The following is a 15,130-nucleotide window of genomic DNA, read 5'->3' as shown; positions in this document are numbered from 1 at the left end:
AACCCTTTGTGCCACCAGGGAGGGCCCGCAATGTACACTTTAATGTATTATTTGCTATTTCAGTTTAAGTTCAATGTATACCATAAATAGCCCGGTAATTGTCTTCAGAGAGCACACATAGCTAGTTTTTAAGACAAACTGAGGATGATTCTATATTTAGTAATAAAACCATGAATATCTATCTAGATGAATTTATTATTATTGCATACGAAATGTAGTTTTTATTTTAATATTCTATATGTGAACACGTATGAGTTGCTATAGTAAGTTAACTTCAAATTGAAGTCACAAGCATAACCCACCACTTAAACCCTGGTTCAGGTTAAGAAAACTAGAAGTCCATTTAAGGGATGCTAGTGCTTGCCGTAAGTCAAAGAACATAACAAAATCCTTTATTTATCCCGTTAGGCTCAGTTACTGTTCAAAATCTGACATCCTCATTTATTGATCTGAGACCCAGTGACACAAATGCACAATTTGTAAGAACAGCGCTGTTCAGGAAACAAATGTCTTGCATAACTTTACATGCTTTGCCTATTACAGACCCTTAATTTTGTTTAATTCATTTAACTTGCTAAGGAATCATTTACTGAAAAAGAAAAGTTAACATTATTTCAAATCAATGATGGAAAAAAGTGAAAGTTTACAAATATTTCTTGACAATCAGATAAACTTAAAAAGAAAATGTAAAACATCACTATTGTACCAAATAAATCCAGATGAATCAAGGATTTATTTGGATTTCTTTTTTGTTGAGATAATTTTGTTATGTAACTCTGAATATGATTCAGAGATATAGAAACACAAAGACTCATTCTGAATCCTGGAACAAAAATAGGATGGATATTATGGAAAACAACAGAGTCCTATTCTTTAAAACATTCTCAAATCTTCAAGATATTTCCAACAGAGCAGAATGGGCAGTGCCTCCCTTATTTATTCTGAGGAAGGAACTTGTGAGGAAGAGGACAATGGCCTAACTAACCAGCAGTAAGTAAGATGCAGAGCTGACCCCCAGGGGACCACACAACCTTGAACCATGCTTAATGTCACTTTATTCACAAGAAATACCTACCATAATTTTTATTTTCAGAAGTTTACTAATGATGCAATGTTAAATGGAAAGTTTCAATGTCCACATGTAAAGTTAACCAGAATCTAGGAATAACATTCAGTGCTTACTTTACTGTTTATGTGTTGAGTTTGGGAAAACAGGTTTGTAGAGACAAAATTATTGTCCCATTTTAAAATTCTTGTAATTGTGCCTACCCACCAGTTTTCTAAAAATTATTTTAAAAAGCATACTCTCTGGTATGTAGCTTGAAGTCTTGGATTACAGAAGCTTATTAATTTGAAAATTACATAGAGTTATGTTAGCCATCCTGAACTACATTTTCTTCTATCCTTTGAAATGCATGAGGCTAAGTATAAGTGACTAATATACTCTCAGGGGAATTGAAATCACTGAAATTTGCAACATTAATCACTATTATCATTTAAATCTGGCAATTACCTTATGAGGTAGGTATTATAATGACCCACATTTACAGACCCAGAAACAAGATTAGAGAGTTGAACGGATTCATACGAAGTCACACGACTAGTAAATGCTGGGGCCGTAATTTCAGACTGTTATTGAAACACAGCAGTTCCAAAACCAACTGAGGCTGGGAAGACCCTCGTCAGAGGGCAACAGACTGGGTTTCTGGAGGAGGGTCCCTCCACAAGCTATCCTTGCTTCAAACAAGTCACAGAAGCAACTCTCATAAACAAACATCTGCATTTATTTTCTCATTTAAACCCCCACTCGTACCAGCAGGCTTGATGAGGTAACTGCCTCTTCCTCCAAACAGTATGAAACACGTTTTGTGCCCTAAAACTACTTGAGACAATACAACACTTTGTCTAACTGTGCACATTCAAGAATCCAAATGTTATAGGTAGCCTAATTAAGTTTTATTTATTTAAATGAAAACAGTCAAGAGAACACAGGTTTTAGAACCAGGCGAGAAGGGATGAAAGAGCTCCAAATTGCTTGGATCCTAAATGTAAGAAATGACAGAGGGGAAAATGGAATAGCACTCAAGGATCAGCACATCCACTTTCAAAAGTCATTCATTACACATATCTTTAAGTGGCCTATGTGGTTTCCTTTGTTAGTCTCTTCTTAGTCATCAAATAGCATATGTCCTGATACACAAATGGGGTAGGCAAAAATTCCAAGAAACTAGAAGTATATGTTTCTCTGTGCTTTTCTTCTCATTGCAAGTACTTGTCAAGAATCTCAATATCCTACACAGGACATAATAATAAAAGGCACCTAGTTTATATGGATTTAAATGTGTCCACCAGTGTTCTTACTGAGTATCTTCAAAACAATACTATCATATACAATTCCTTTTACAAAGGTGGGGACTGAAATTTAAATATATAAAGCTGTTTGTTCAATGCAGCACATCTCCAAGTAGGACTAGAATTTGGTTCTAACTTCAGACTCTTACCCAATGCTATTTTGTCTCCCAACATATCAGGACTGCCAAGAGTCAGTTTTATTTGTTTTGTTTTGTTTTTTAATTTACATAGCTCAAAGACATGTTTATAATTGAGATGAAAACCCTTGATTTGTCTGTGGTCTGGGACATATAGATAAAGATTTATAGTCATTTTCATCAAAGAACTAAAGCTATAAAGTTCCTAGTAAAAGATGGAAAAAAATTTATATAATGTGAAAGTACTTGGGAATTATAAATCTCAATATCTTGAATATATTTACATATATAAGTAAAACTAAGACTGAACATTTTCTTTTTCCTCACAAACTTAAACAAAAATAAGAAATTATATGTACATACATAATATACACACAATGATATACACCTTTCAAGAAAAGCAAAACCCATACTTTCTTACTATCCCTAGAAATGTACACTTCCAGAACATTATTTACCAATGGCATGTGATGCAGAAAGATGCTTTTTAGGTTAAAGCTTTGGAAAGTCCCCTACTCTATAATTGTAGGAGTTGAAAACACACTGGTCCACTGAAAACACACAGGACCTTTAAATACCCCTAACTGAAAATAAGTAGCTTATATAAAGCCCTTGAGTAATATTTTTAAATGTTCCAAATTACCATCACTGAAGTGTATATGAAAATATTTTCAAACATATTCACCAAACCATAAACCACAGTCTTCACCATAATCCTTATTCTTCAGATTAAAAGTATTGATTGTGCTTTGCACTTCAAATAGTCCTTTAATGTATTTTTTAACAATTAATGGCAAAATTATATATTGTTTAAGAATTATATGAATTTTGTTAGTCTTCAAAAGTATGTTTAATATATTTCAACTATAGCTAGAACTGTCTAAATTATATGTATGTACATATTATATATATCTAATCTATATATATGCACATATTATGTGTGTGTGTGTGTGTGTGCTAAAGAAATAGAATATACTGTCATGGTCTAACATAATCTAAAAGAAAATTTTTTCTGTATTCTACATGAATCCCATCAGCATTTATCAAGCAGGTGTTGAGTTGCTACAACATCATGGACAGAAAGCAAAAGACAAAGTTTACTATGATAAATTGCATGTCCCTAGTGAAATTCAAAGTCTAGTAATATAATCAGTATTACATATTGTCATCTATATTGTTTTCCAAACTTTTCATTCAATGTTACCTAGGATGACTATTTTTGTCACCAACCCAAAATGATAAAAATCCATGACATCGTTAGTTTTTCCTAAGATGCAAATTTTTCTTTTTATCTTTTTGTCCATTGGAAGCAGTTAGTAGTTCACATTGACAAAATTAATATAAGAATCCACTGTTGGAGTAAATGCTTGTGTAGAATCATCATAGATTAGCAAACTAAACAAAAACCAAATCAAAAAGAAACACAGATGAAAAGTAGAACAAGAACAGGAAAAAGAAAAAAAAATATTTCTAGTCCCAGATGGCCAGCTGGTGAGTGTACAACACCAGTTATAAGGCCTGTTGTATTTTTCTTTGCTTCCCATGGGCCCTCTCCCACAGTTCAAAACTTCTGGCAATTCCACTATGTAATAAAGAGAAATAAATATTTATCCTTTTGGCCCCCAAAAAATATTTATTCAAAACACCTAGTCTGTTCTATTCATACATAAGAAATAAAAAAACAAGCAATCAAATGCTGACAGTCTTACTGCAATGGACTGAGCACTAATGCTAAAGAAATTATAAGATAAATGATAACTCTGAACCAGCCTAGTGCTACAAACCTGCACATCAGCAGTGAAAGCTTTATGGATAAAGAAAAAAACCTTTTCTTATGTTAAATTATGAAACTTGAGTTTGTGTGTTGAAGTTAGAAATGATTGACTAAGGTCATAATCTATTACAGGGATGAAGAATAGACTAATATTTCACTATATCATAATAATAAGCATAAATTACACTCCATTTATATAAACACATATCTAACATTTCCTTCAGTATGATTGAATATGTAGAATGACTAGATGAAAAGTCTTTTCATTTAAGGGGTGGTTCAATGAAATTTTATCAGAGGGAAAGTTCAGAGGACTGTACAAGTGAATGCCATAATATTTTGGTTGGATTTAATTTTACATGAAGGGTAAATAAGAATTATAGAAATATAATACCCTCTTTAAAGTATTTTAGATAGACTAAATTGTAGAGGTTTTTTTTTTTTTTTAATTCAACGCAGCTGGTGTTCATGATTTTAGTTCTGAAAAATCAGGAGACAACATAGGTATTAGTATAATATGCCCATAAATAAACTATTTAAAAGGTAACATTCTGAGAACAATTCCAAGAATAAAACTGTAAGGGGTGCATATATCATTTGTTTGAGAAATGTTAACAGATATGAAAATTAATATGATCTGAGATATAAAGGTTATTTATAAATTAATTTCCAATAATGAATTCCAAGTTCCCCAAACCTGTATGTTCTGTTGAAGACACTTATTAATGATATGACTAAATTTAAAAGTCTTTAACCTTAAGGTGCAAATTAATAGCATGTTTTGGATGACTTTTTTGATAGTAAGTTAATTACTATATAAAAAATGATATTTTAATACTTGTTTTTGTTTCACTTTTGCTGAAGCAAATTATCAATAGACTGAAAATAGGGCAAATATAAAATTTTGGAAAACAAATTGTACAGATAGATGGGCTGTATAAAAGAAATACCAAAAAGCATGCGTATGAAAAAAATCACACACATATCAGTACAAATATAATTGGTTCACAGCAAGAAACTATGTCCCTAAATTCATCATTCCAATATATTCCTAAGGAAAATATTTTTGTTTATCTTTTAAGATTTGGCACTTTTTATTTATTTATTTTTTTAACTTAAAGAATTAAAATACAATTATTGCATAAAATTTACTGGGGGGGAAGAGAGACTAAGACAAATCTCTGACCATTCTACGAATATGCTTAGTCATATTTTGTTACTAAAATCCAAAACTAAAATGGAAGCTGGGCACACCCATAACTGTCGAGTCAATTATAATGGAACCCTGTTTTCTAACAACTTGCAACATGGTTTTGCATTATCCTTACAATCAATTGGCATTTAAAATCCTTTTAAAAGTGTTTCTTGTACAAACCATTTATGAAATCATTTAAATATAGTTCAGGGTAGCATTAGGGATAAAAATAATCACGTTGAACATATCTAGTTTTTAGATGAAAATGAAAAACATGCTACACCACTAACTGCTATGTGAGATAAATACCCAGTAAATTATGTTTGAAATCCAAACACAGAGCAGAATCAACATTCTTACTATAAAAAGTATCTTCCTATGATAAGAAAACTTCTATAAAAGAAAATGTTTTTAGGGACCTCCCTGGTGGCGCAGCAGGTTAAAGCACAGCACTAAGCTAAAACCAATTCAGAATAAGTTAGATCCCCAAGGCCTGGGGGTGATCCCACATGATGAGGCAGATCTCTCCTGATCAGCCCCCTGCTCCCCTCAGCAGTGTACTTTATCGACCTGCCTATTCTGCTCCTCACTCCTTCTCTGATGAAACCTCTAACCGCCCCTGTACCTCTGGCCCGTACCCCAGTTCTGTATGCATAAATAAATAAATCTTTAATTAAAAAAAAGTAAATGTTTTTAATCGCTTAAAATATCAGTGAGTGCCAGAACTAAACTTTTATAATTTAAAATTATCAAAAATGATTTTTTAAAAAAGCCTAAGTTGAACAATACCCTTCTAACCATCACCACTATAAGAACTGCATTTTTTTTCTTCAAATTATCGAAATTACGTTGAAAAACATTTTGTTGTTTGGAAATTTAAAAATCGGGATGATTTTGAAGTTTTAACTTTGAACTTAACTAATTTTCCTATTGAGCAAATAAGTCATGCAAGAGATTGGTCAATTTGCTATCCCTATCATTACAGAAAAACTAAAAAATTTTGACAGAAAACTACTAATAGGAAAAAGGTTACTATATTATAGTATGTGGATGATCTTCAATAGAATCCAGTTTAAAAAAAGAAAGAAGTATAATTACCCAGTGGACATTAACAACCTAAAAATGTCTACAACTGTTAATACAAGATTTTAGTTCTGTGTAATATATCTCCTACTCATGTAAAAGAAAAGGTAATTCTCTATTTTAATTTATATTTTATTTCTTTTATTAGCATTTGTTCCTCAAATTATTGACATTTTAAAAGGGAAGAAAAGGAAGCAGATAGAGAAGAGGGGGTGAGAAATGGCATCTTTAAAAACTCATTTATACAGCAACATATGCTGGAATAATTAATAAGTAACTGCTCTTTTTCAGTAGTTTGAAAATTTCTCTGACTCTGGGAAGTTAGTAAAGTGTTGTTGGGAGAGCAATTGAGAGGTTCTGAGATCTGGCGTGAATCAGCATTCTCCTGCTGAAATGTCACAGTGAGTGACCCTACCACTTTAAAGCCTGGAGATAAAGGAAAATCTCCTACACCCATTGAGTCAGCAGAATGAAGCTTGCAGATTCCCCAAAGTGAAGATCATGAGAAGAAATTCTTATTAATACAAAGCTTCTACACTTTCAATAAGTAATTTTTATTTACATATTTAGTTTCTCTAATCCTAAAATGGAGTATTCCAGCCAAAATCATGGTGTGATTTCTGTTTAGTACGAAAAGCCATTTTCTAAGATTCTCTTGTGTGAGATGAAATATAGAAGTATAATTAGAATAATTTCAATGACAATTTCATTTTTTATATACAAGGAGCTTCTTCCTTTGTAACATTTGACTGAGTGTAACTGAATATCTACATCACAAGGTTGTAAGGTATTGTGTTCTAGTATTTGTGTTCATGATTTTCTTCATGCCATGAATAGCATCATCAATTAATAGCATCCAAGTTGATAATAGTTTCATTAAATATTTACATATACTAAAGTTGGTTACTCCAGGTTCAGCAATTACCTTAAAAAAAGACAAAACATGACAATCCATCTATAATTATTTAAAATTTATAATTATAAATGTAAATGTCTATATATGTACATATGTACATATATGGAGAGCTACATTAATGTGAAGTGTAAGAAAGGTTTAACAAACATTAAGTAATTTGATGAGCACAGATACACAATCTCAAAAATTCATGACTACAGTTCAATAGGAAATACACCCTAAAGTGGTTATCTGGACATTCAAGTTAAAAAGATGAAAAAATATAATTTTAGAATTCTCTCTTTCAAGAGAATTTATAAGCAATCTTTATGAATCAGATTTTTCAGGATATTTAAGATAAACCATATTTTATAATTAAAGTCAAATGCACTTTTCTTAAAAGACATTGGGGATTATTTTTCAACCATAGCATTTTAAAAGAATTTTTTAAAAGGTGACAATTATGTAATTTTTTTTCAATTTCTCTAAGTAAATTTGTTTACAATGTTTCAAAAGGTATTCCGTGTGCGCAACAGTTTTACACAGAACGATATTTTCTCCAACATCTCCATCTGCTGGTTTAGAGGAAAAGTAGATTTTTATCTGCTGTTTCTTTAAATTTAATATTTTAATAATTTTATGGAATTAAATATAAAATAGTTAAACTGTTTTTAAATAGAATAACTATTTGTCAAAGTCACTCATCATAATAGGAAGATCATGAAAAATAAATTTAATATTTAATATTTTACATTCCAAACTTATAGTATCCAATACCCTTGTTTATATTCCTTTTAGACAGCTTTATTTAAAAATAGTTTTAGTGATGAACACATTAAAATATATATATTAAGATATTTAGAATGTAAACATATTTAGTATTTACTTAATATCTATCACTGATTTTGTTGACCTCTATACAAAATATGGTATATACATATAGGTCAATGTCAAGTTTTATCATTTTGACAATTGTTTTTGAATAATTGCAATACATTGTTTATTCATAAGAATATTGGAATAGCTTCAAATCCTCATACTAAAGTTCATGGACAAGACCACAGGGATCTGAGCACACTCAAGGCATCAAAAACCTGCAAGATTTTGAAAACTATTGGGAACCTCCTAGAGGAGGAAGGTTAGGATAAAAGTAGTTACTATGAGAAAACATTCATTTATTCTCTGACAACTAGAAGGCGCTTGATAAAAAAGGGAGGGAGACAGGGGAGGAGAAGGAGAGAGGTAAGAAGGAAAGAAGGGTAAAAGCAGGGCTGGTTCAAGAAAAGATGGAAGAAATTCTTAAAGCCCATTACAGGTTTCAACTGTTGAACACATCAGTGGCTGGCCTTTTTAATTTTTCTGGTATATGCTTTCTTTGTATTTTCCCCTAATGAAGGCTTAGAGCTGTAAAATCTTTGGGGGGAGAAAAAAAAAACAATTTAGTGCTGTATCTATATCTAAGATATCTAAGGAAGGGAAAAGAGGAATAGAAAGGGTGGAGAGAAGAGGGAAGCAGAGAAAGAAAGGAATTGGAAATTTGTCTTTATTTCCTCAGGTACCCATGGAAACAAATGGGAACAAATAGGTACTTTCATTACCCCACTGTGGCTTGTGAAAGGGAAGGAAGTGGGAGTTCTGCTAAGCAGTCATTTTTTTTTTTTTACCTGGTACAGAATCTAATGACTTCATTTCATTTGCATAATTTTAACCCTTTCAGTGGATATCCTTGGAGCCTTATATCAATGACAAAGGCAACATTTCAAATTAAATTTCATCTGGGGGTGGAGTTTAATTAGTAAACTCATATCTTTTCTATCAAAATTACATTATTAAGATATAAAACTCAACTTTCTTAATACATAAATTTAACCCTATGAGATTTTTTTAAAAACTGAAGTTAAGAGAGAACCACATAGTTTATGAGCGCTGATGATACATATGTTAATAAGGGAGGTAAGGAGTAGAATTCCTTAGATTTCTGAAAGAAAGGAAAGGAAATTATTTTGGTTTAGTTATCAACATAATTGATACAGCTGCTTTCACTTCACTTAGGAAAGAACCTTAGACTTCCCTGGTGGACAAGCAAGAAAACAAAGACAAGCATTGGAGAAAAACTTGAGCAGGATTTAAAAGATCAAGGCTTGTCTTAAGGAATTTGGTGTTAGAAATTTCCATTCATTTCTTGACTATTGACTTTGTGATAACAGTTTATATAAGCAGCTCTCTCTGAAAAGAATTAAACTAATTTTACATTTTCTATTGTCCTTGAAAAAAAAAAAGGCGTGTTGGGGAGACTATAAAAACCCCATTTCCTGTACAGTCTCTTGATTGTGAAATTCCTAAAGAAATGAAGAAAAAAACACAGAAATAAGTGATTGGTGTTGTCAAGGAGTCAGTGTAGACTCCAGAAAATTCTATGCAATAAGTCTCTGGTTCTCACTAGTTCTCTTTAGCAATCAGTCAGATGACTTACAAATTGGAGTACCAAATGATTACGAATTGCCAGTGCTGGCAATGTGAAAGGATATTTAGTTCCTCGGCATGATTTGTCTTGATGTCCTAGAATAATAATCCAAGAAGAGGAATTTTGGTATTTGGAGACATGCAAATTTTTATTTCAGCTTCATGTTCTGACAGAAAAAAAAAATCTGCAATGTGAAGATTTGATCCTTCCAATTTCTTAGGATGGTGGTCAAACAAATTTAATGGTAGATTCTATAAAATAAAATCTTATTACATGGATGTAGCTATATATACATTCCATTATTACATGGAGCTGTATGTTTTTCGTATATACATAGATTTTCTCTCTCCATATCTTATTTCAACAAAACTTATATTAAAAATAAATCTATTCGAAAATATTGAGACTAATGACCTAAACTTATCACCAAACCTAAATTAACCATGATCTTTGATTTCTAGATAACCCCAACACAGTCACTCAACATTTATTGGAATCAAGGGATATACATTTTGTTCAGTGGATATATCTACTACTTTTTCAGTCACACCCTCTTATTATTTTCACCAATGACTGAACTCTCAATTAGTGACCATTTTCAAAGTGCAATTGTCAATTACTTTTACCTTATTTTAAAAAAATTCACATACTTATAACAATAAGTCTTGCCTCAAGTTCTGTTTTAGAGAATCTTACAGTATACATTGTATACAGCATTCTCACACTATAAAATTATGCACAGTTAGAGACTTAGCACAGTTATATGTCAAACTCAATTCAGAAAAAAACCTAGAAACTTGATACAGATCCAATGATTAATCTAAATCTGATAAGTAAACAGGTCATATGTAGAAACATTCAAAAATCAAACTACAGTAATTTATTTGTAAGTATATACTCATTGAAAGTTTCAAAGGTATTCTCATATTCTTTGGAAGATTTTGTAAAGCTGCAAAACCACTGTAAGAATCTCCTCTCCCTCTCTGCCTCTAGCCCTTTCTCTCTCCACCCCCCTCCTCACCCTGCCTCCTCCTCAATTGGTATTAACATCTGAAGAAACCATATACCACTGAAACCTTAAATAGGTTCTTTATACACAGTTAGATTCCTCCTATTTGACACGATCCTACTAAGTCAAAGAAAATTATTTCATTGCTTCATTCGCCTGACAGGAGTTGCAGGATGAATCGATGGCATGTCTGCTGTTGCAAACAAGCTAAATCATAGAATATATGGTTAAGGCTTAATATGGGGAGGTGGGATGGCAACCAGTTGTTTGTCTAATGTGGAAGGTCTGCAGTTGGCTTTTTCTGTGGTAATTTTCCGCTAGTTCTTTTACACAGTAGCCAAAGTAGGAGGTGAGCCATCTGCAAATCTCCCCCAACAGCCAAATTGTTAAGTATGAAATAAAAAGGGAGAACATCAAGGCAGGAAACAATCACCCCAACCCAAGAGGGAGGAAATGATGGCAGCTGCTGGGAAGAAGGCAGGAAGGTACAGTGGCTGTGGCCACGCTGCCCACGCCTGGTGCGGGGATGGGAGCGCCTGGTCTGGGGCCTGGGAGCCTTTCTGTGGAACCTTGCAGATACTTAGCTCCTCGGATCTTTTACTTTGTTTAAAGCCTTGATTGACTTTCATCATCTGCCTTGTAACACTGCGCAGAATGATGGGGCCAAGACGAATAAATGCCAACACTAAAATGGCTGATCAGTGACTTCTTCAGATTTTTAAACTCGGCTCGTTCCAACCGTTTTCAAGTCTTTTCTTCTCCTACCTTTGCTGGAGCCGCGCTACCTGAGAACAAAGCGCGCGGGACCCGCGAGCTGGCCGCAGTGCCCAGGGCACAACCATAGCTTTCAACTTAGGCTGAAGCTCCACGGAGCAGCGAGAAATGGACAACGCTCCCCCTTCGGCCCCTAGCCGGCGCCCCGGCACTGGGCCTGCGTCACCCTAGCTCCCAGCCGCGCTGCGCCCCTCGGTGGGCGTTATGTAACAGCCCCGAACCCAACTCCACCATCATTTTAACAACTTGTTAAACAACAACCCTCGAGGTGGAGGATATAAGGGTAGTGAGGTCGTTAAAAAAAAAATGAGCTCGATCTAGTGTGCGGTTCTAAATCAGGGGCCACGAGCAAAGGCCGCGGTTGCCGGGGCAGGCTGCTGGACTCAGGCAGTCACCGGTGGGATCTGTCCAAAAGCCAGACAGCGCGCTCTAGGGAACAGCGTGTTCTGTGTGGGCAGAATGCTGCCGGGCGCGCAAGATAAGGGGAGGAGGCAAGGAAAAGCTCTCTGCAAGCACTAAATAGAATTGTCAACCCCGAACCTAAGGAAGCTACCCACTAGCCTCAACTCCTACCCCACCCCCCAGTGTGCACACTCTTCAGTGCCTTTTGCTCCCTCTTAAGCTCCCCCACAACCAGCGGGGGTCCTCGAGAGAGCAACCACTTTCTTCCTACGCCGTCACACGCACGCGCGTGTGCAGTCACTCACACCCACACACTGCCACACAGAAACCCATCCACCACCCCGCACTCACACTCCCTGACTTTTCGCGTGCGGCACCGGAAAGACATGAATATTTATTACTTACAAGCATTGGTGACTGCGAAGCTGTTTGCTACCTCCAAATTGTCGATGTGGGGTGTGAGTCTGAACTCCGAAGTAGAAAACTGAACCATCCCTACCCGAAATGCACTGTATTCCTGATCGGCGCCCCTGGGAAATAGCCCCCCTGCAAAGAACAAACATCAAGCAGTAGAACAGTGTCAGTGCCTGGCAGGGAAGGAAGGGTAACCCGCTAGCTATTGCTCAACATCCCAGGAGCCTCTTATCCACGCTAATAGGCTGAATAAAACATCAACAGATTCGGGCAGCGGGGCTCGAACGTCCAAATGGTAGCCAAGGGGTCAAGACACAGATGTGAGTCTGAGGGCAAGGTAGATGGTCAGAAACGTTGGACTTTCCTTCTAACACAAGCTTTGTATTCAGAACCCTAGAGCACATGAACAAATGGGAAGAAATTGTTAAGGCAGAATTAATAAAATCTGGGGGTCAGAAATAAGACCTTCCTTCTACTGTATCAACGCTATAGTCCTTTTCTTTTGCGTTATCCTAAGAAATCCAAGTATATTCTAGACAGTTTAAATCTGGAATGCAGTCAATGTATGACATAAGTCTACATGACAAGAATTAATTTGTCCACTGTGAACAAAGATTACCACCAAATTATGCACAATTCAAAAGCAGAGCACAAAGGATACCTACCTATCTGTATGCTGTTAGAAGAGACACCAAAAATCAGTCCCCATAAAACAGGAGAAAGGAGGACAGATATATGCATAATCTTTTGCATTTCCAAGAAAAGTAGAGCATCCACAAAATACCCTTTTTGGTTTTTCTTTTCCTCCTCTTCCCTCTTTGGCCGTTTTTCTCAGCAAATTAGATCCTCTGCATTTTGAGAAAGCAATTTAGCACCACGCTGCTAAAAACCTCAAGTGGAGGCAGAGGACTTCCTATTTCCCAGGTCCTGCTGGTGCTGCTGCTGCTTGCGACCAGTCCCTTCGGAAGTCCCGAGGACAGGCTGGATGCAGTTTCAGCGGAGCTGCCACTGTGGTCCCAGTGTCTTGGAATATTCAGCACCCTCCCATGCATTCACACACACTCACCCTCTCTCGCGCTCTCTTCTCCCTCTCTCCCCCTCACTCACACGGGCGCGCGCGCACACACACACATACACACACACATAACACACACACGCAAGTCACAGAGAGGGGCAGGCAGTCCTAGGCGCGCGTGCGCGACTCGCGGCAGGCGGCAGGCGCGCGCGTCCACCCCTCCCCCACTCCGCACCCAGCACCCCGCACTGCCCTGACAGCGTCGCGTGCGCGGAGGCGCTGAGCAAGAACAGCTCAGAGCTCGGCCGCCTCTCTCCGGTGGCAAGACCTCGGGTCTCGCGAGCTGTCGCGACCCCCAGCCCTTCTGTCTTTCAGCACCGAGGACAGCGCCCCATTCCTGCCTGGCTCTACCTTTGTGCGGCTTGCTGCAGCTGCCTCGAGATGCTCTAGCCTGTATGTACCAAATGCAGCAAAGTCGATTTCCGGCTCCTGTGCAGAAGCCGAAATGCTAATTGTTGGCGGTGAAGCGTTCCCTTACCAGGCCTTGCTGTTTTATGTTAAAAGTAATTTTTGTTTTTAACATCAACAGCTCTGAATATCCACTTAATAATATAGAAACTCTCAGCTTTCTCACTCGACCCAGTCAAGAAGCAAGCAAAATAGCCATCAAAGCAGTGTTCCAAAATTTTGAACTTTATGTAATGTGAAATAACTAGAATCGAGGGAAAAACCAAAATTCTATTTTTAATAGCTAACGCTGCAGAGGAAACCAGGATTGAAATTTTGAAATACTTTACTTGGAAATCCCAATTTTTACAGTGTGTTCCATTGTACCGTGATGTTAACCTGCTGTGTCAGACATATTCAAATCTCTTTTGCAGGCTTCACTAAAGACTCTTTCGTAGAGACTGATTGGCTCCTTTGAAGCCTTTTTTTTTTTTTTTGGTTTATTTAGTTTAGTTTAGTTTTGTTTCTGGGTAGTAAGAAGTCTTTGTTTCAAGAAAAGGCTCATCAGAGAAAGAGATTAGAAAATGAAAATGGTCTAGTCTAGAGAGGGCAATGAGTTGCAAAATCTTTCCCAGAAAATTACTGCCCTTAAGAAAATAAGCTTAAATCACTTTAAATCCAAGATATCGAAACTACAGGAAAAGAGGAGGGGGGGGGAGAATGAGGTTGAAGATTAAAAGTCTGTAGGAAGGAAGTTTGTGGTGGGGACGAAAGTCTGGACTTCCCTGTGAAACATGTGCACTTTACCCTTCTTTCCAAACTGATAACTTGGAAATTCCCTGGCAGTTACCCCTGTTGCCTCAGAAATCCCTCACTAAATTTTATGACTTTTGTGGTTTAAACAACAAAATGCAGATTGAATACAAGGTGCTGTTTCCAGAAGGCCAGAGATGGGAGCGGACACTACTGAACCAATGACCTGCTGACCTTTCAGAACGCCAGAACACTTAGTCTGTCTCGTCTTGCTGGAACATGGTCACATCAGTGCTATTCCTATAGATTTCATTTTGACCGAGTTATCTCACACAAGTCTTTATTACTCTGGACCTTGTTTCAAACATTTTAAAAATAAGAAAGGTGTAAAATTAGGACGAGCATAGTGACTTATC

The 15,130-nt window shown here is 36.1% G+C and overlaps 1 protein-coding gene across 4 annotated transcripts in view; it reads right to left on the bottom strand.

Annotated features, from left to right (window-relative positions):
- The window catches only part of GRIA2 (glutamate receptor, ionotropic, AMPA 2), a 107,717-nt gene extending 94,014 nt beyond the window's left edge, over nt 1-13,703 (bottom strand). For 2 of the 4 annotated variants that reach the window (XR_001145590.1, XM_004685352.2), the window contains exons 1-2: nt 13,165-13,682; nt 12,491-12,631 (exon numbers count right to left, since the gene is read on the bottom strand). Coding sequence is in view for 3 of the 4 variants with exons in the window: in XM_004685352.2 (XP_004685409.1) it covers nt 12,491-12,631; nt 13,165-13,252 (229 nt within the window). In the remaining variant the exon portion in view is untranslated. Of the gene's footprint in view, nt 1-12,490; nt 12,632-13,164 lie in introns of all 4 variants that reach the window. The other 2 variants (XM_004685354.2, XM_004685353.2) reach the window with 1 other exon arrangement.
- Between the last annotated feature and the right edge of the window lie 1,427 nt (nt 13,704-15,130).

Source organism: Condylura cristata, unplaced genomic scaffold, assembly GCF_000260355.1.
Source record: "Condylura cristata isolate star-nosed mole 26May11 unplaced genomic scaffold, ConCri1.0 scaffold00018, whole genome shotgun sequence".
NCBI classification, from domain to species: Eukaryota; Metazoa; Chordata; class Mammalia; order Eulipotyphla; family Talpidae; genus Condylura; species Condylura cristata.
This window is presented reverse-complemented; position numbering and strand designations above follow the sequence as displayed.